The sequence below is a fragment of the Amyelois transitella genome, chromosome 6 (genome assembly GCF_032362555.1).
Source record: "Amyelois transitella isolate CPQ chromosome 6, ilAmyTran1.1, whole genome shotgun sequence".
NCBI lineage: Eukaryota > Metazoa > Arthropoda > Insecta > Lepidoptera > Pyralidae > Amyelois > Amyelois transitella.
This window is the reverse complement of record NC_083509.1, coordinates 3,001,327-3,004,533: the sequence shown is the minus strand read 5'-3', so window position 1 is coordinate 3,004,533 and position 3,207 is coordinate 3,001,327. Positions and strand designations below refer to the sequence as shown.

The following is a 3,207-nucleotide window of genomic DNA, read 5'->3' as shown; positions in this document are numbered from 1 at the left end:
ACTAACCAGGAGGATAATGAATGATTCGAAGGCCACGTTTAGTGATGGGACTCTAAAATAGTGACAGGACCCCTTCACCTAAAATAAGTAATTTTAAATTATTACTGAACTCAACATATGTATATATTTATCGATAGTTCAATAGAATTAATTGTCTAAAGCTTCACTCATTACTTTGAAGAAGTTTCGGAGCGCACTTGAGAATGTTTGCTTACAGCCAAGTTATAATGAGTCGCAATGTTAGTTGCGCGTTCAAGAAAGCTTTCGTGACTGTAAGGGAGCATTATGTGTTTTAAAACAAACTTGGTGAGCCATAAATAAATAATTGTACCAATTTCGTTCGGGTTTACTACTTTTCGTGGGGCAAACTAGCCTTTTATTGGGTTCTACGTTGCTGGCGGTGACATTGTATTGTGGCGTTATTATATAGAAAAACAGATTGATTTTGTAAAATAATGTTTCATGAATAAAATTTATTAGAGTCCTAAAGATCCTAAAGGTTCTGTCTACTTCGCTGAAGGAAGAAAATACTTGTAATCAATCATAATCATCTTACAGTTTCAGTTTAATATTTCCTACTTGGAGAATTTTATTTATGCTGTAAAAATACATTAGGGGGAAGTCCCCCAGTGGCGGACACCTAAGGTTATTTCAAAATAAAACATAAAATATTTAAGGAATGTTTATAAAATTATGACTTATATTAGATAACAAAGTTAGAAATCAAATTAATTTAACAAAAATGCAACCTCTGCTAAAAAATAATTAATACTATCAAACAAACTTTGGTAACAAAAAACATAATTTTAAAAAGTGGCACCTAGTACCGGACGAATATTTGTGCACGCAACTGACACCAGTTTCATCACAGTTATAAATTCTTGAGGGTGTGAATGTTGTACTGTTTCATCAGCTTTTCAAGGTTGTCGTAGAAGAAATCCACTCGTGGTTTGTTAAATCCTACGGGGCGCATCATGCTTGTCGATTCCGGTGTTCTCAACGAAATGTCAGAATGCCTTTTCATGAAGTCGTATTTTTTTATTGCGACTTTTATTTTTTATTTATCAGCACTGCCTTTTTCTTTATTAAATCGATGAGGAATCTTCATGACTTCAGCTAAGTCGTATGCTAATTTAAGAAACTTCTTTTCTGGCATGCATCTATTCGATAAATCTTTAATGTGGTCCACCAAGACTTCTTCATACTCTGCTGAGAAGGTGTTAGTGAATCTACCCAACTTTGGTTTCATTGTTACTTCTTCTCGATTTAGGGCCTTTATTTAATGTATAGTGCTTTTAGGAATATTGTATCGCATTGCAGCTTGTCTTACACTCAGTTCTTTTGACATAACTTTATCAATAGCAGTTTGTAAGCTCTGTGGATCCCAGGATCCTTTCTTTTTCTTCTCTTCCATTTTAACTATCTTCTTTCTTCTATACTCTAAAACAAAATTAAATAATTAGAATAAAATACGTAATTTCTTACAAGAAATATCAATATGTTTACTGTCCGGCACTAAGGGACGACTTAGTGTCCGGTGCTAAGGAACACACATTTTCGTTCATTAGATGGTACCTACTAAAATTGTTTAAAAGATGTAATAATTTTCTACCATTTTACGGATAACAATCGAGTACTGATTTTATCTTTGAATACCACTCAAATGTAAATGCATAAATATACTAGAATTACTTACGTTGATATTTAGGTGACGCAGTGATTTCGAGCCTAAAACAGCAAATGGTTACTCCTGCCGCGGCCGTGTGCGTCACTGGCGAGGCACGGCGCGTGATCTTGTTCCTGTGTGCCCCAGCACCCCTTTCACATGTATTTTGAAACGAACTGATTTGTACTCGCTTGATAGTACGAGTGTCCGGCGCTAGGTGCCGTCCGGCGTTACGGGACTTCCCCCTACATCAAAGATTCCTTTTTTTTCGCGTCAATGAATGTTCCAAAAATTATCAAATTTTTACAATGTTTAATTTGGCTGAAGAAGGTGCGAAGTGTACGGTCAGCATAAACACTGTGCAAAACAAACAGAATATTGTCACTAGCAATTACCTGCTGCTCCACGCGCGTGAAAACTCTTTGTCCGTACTAAAAAAATGGAAATAAACACTCAAAAACACATTCAAATTTATTATATAAGTAGCGTCTTGTCTTTACCCGAACTACGGACTTTGACCTCACCAGGAGAAAATAGGTTACCAGCAAAGAGAACAGCACAGTTTTTTGTTGCAGTATATCAAGTTTACTCTCAAACTTAGCAGCCAGCGCATTTAACTAAAAGATATTGCTTGCCATAAATTCAGTTGGAGGTGCGGTCAACGTAAAGTTTCCACATCAGCTTGACTTACACTGTTGTAATGCAAATTAGCTTTGTAACTGGCCTTTTAAATCTTGTCTTCCGTGACAACGCCAATCCACTCCAACTTGGCCGTGACAATGCCTTAACTTATTTAGCAGTTCTTTTGATTGTTTAAACAGTGAGCTGAAGTTGAATTGTTAAGTATCATAGCGAAGTTTCGGTGTTAAACCTTCTCATGATTTTATAAAAAAGATGTAATAAATTTATTGTGACGGCCTCTGTGGCACAGCGGTAGTGCGCTCGTCTGGGACACCGGAGGTCCAGGGTTAGAATCACGGCCAGAGTATTATGAGAAACGAACTTTCTCTGATTGGTTCTGGATGTTTATCTATATAAGTATTTATTATAAAATATAGTATTGTTGAGTTAGTATCTCGTAACACAAGTCTCGAACTTACTTCGACACTAACTCAATCTGTGTAATTTGTCCCGTTTATATTTATATATTTATTATTGTACATGTATGACAGATTAAGATATAGATAAGGATCTTAAACAACAGGCACAACGTTAGAATCTTATCAAGGTATAGCATTAACTTGTATGAACAACGTTACTCTCATGCCAACGATGACTTTATGGTGAGATCTGGAAAAATTTACATTCAGGCAGGTGAACGTGTAGCCGTAGCTCGATCTGGTTAGCTCCTGCTGTTCACAGGAGGTGCTCCTTAGGGAATATACAACTGTTACAATCGTCATGAGGTCAATAGACATACATAGATACGAGTACAAGTTGATCTGCATAGCACAATACACGAATCCAGAGGACGCCCGCAACTCCGTCCAGGCGTGCGACGAAAAAATCTTGAAAATGGGAATTTTTCCCACGGGAATTCC

The 3,207-nt window shown here is 36.7% G+C and overlaps 1 protein-coding gene across 1 annotated transcript; it reads right to left on the bottom strand.

The window, feature by feature from the left end:
* Positions 1–610: 610 nt before the first annotated feature.
* Positions 611–3,069, bottom strand: LOC132901846 (uncharacterized). Its single transcript, XM_060944720.1, has 5 exons — positions 2,971–3,069; positions 2,209–2,283; positions 2,039–2,097; positions 1,697–1,911; positions 611–1,440 (listed from the first exon to the last, which is right to left on the bottom strand). Exons 1-5 carry the CDS (start codon positions 3,067–3,069, stop codon positions 1,280–1,282), a joined length of 609 nt encoding a protein of 202 aa, XP_060800703.1. The 3' UTR covers positions 611–1,279.
* Positions 3,070–3,207: the final 138 nt, after the last annotated feature.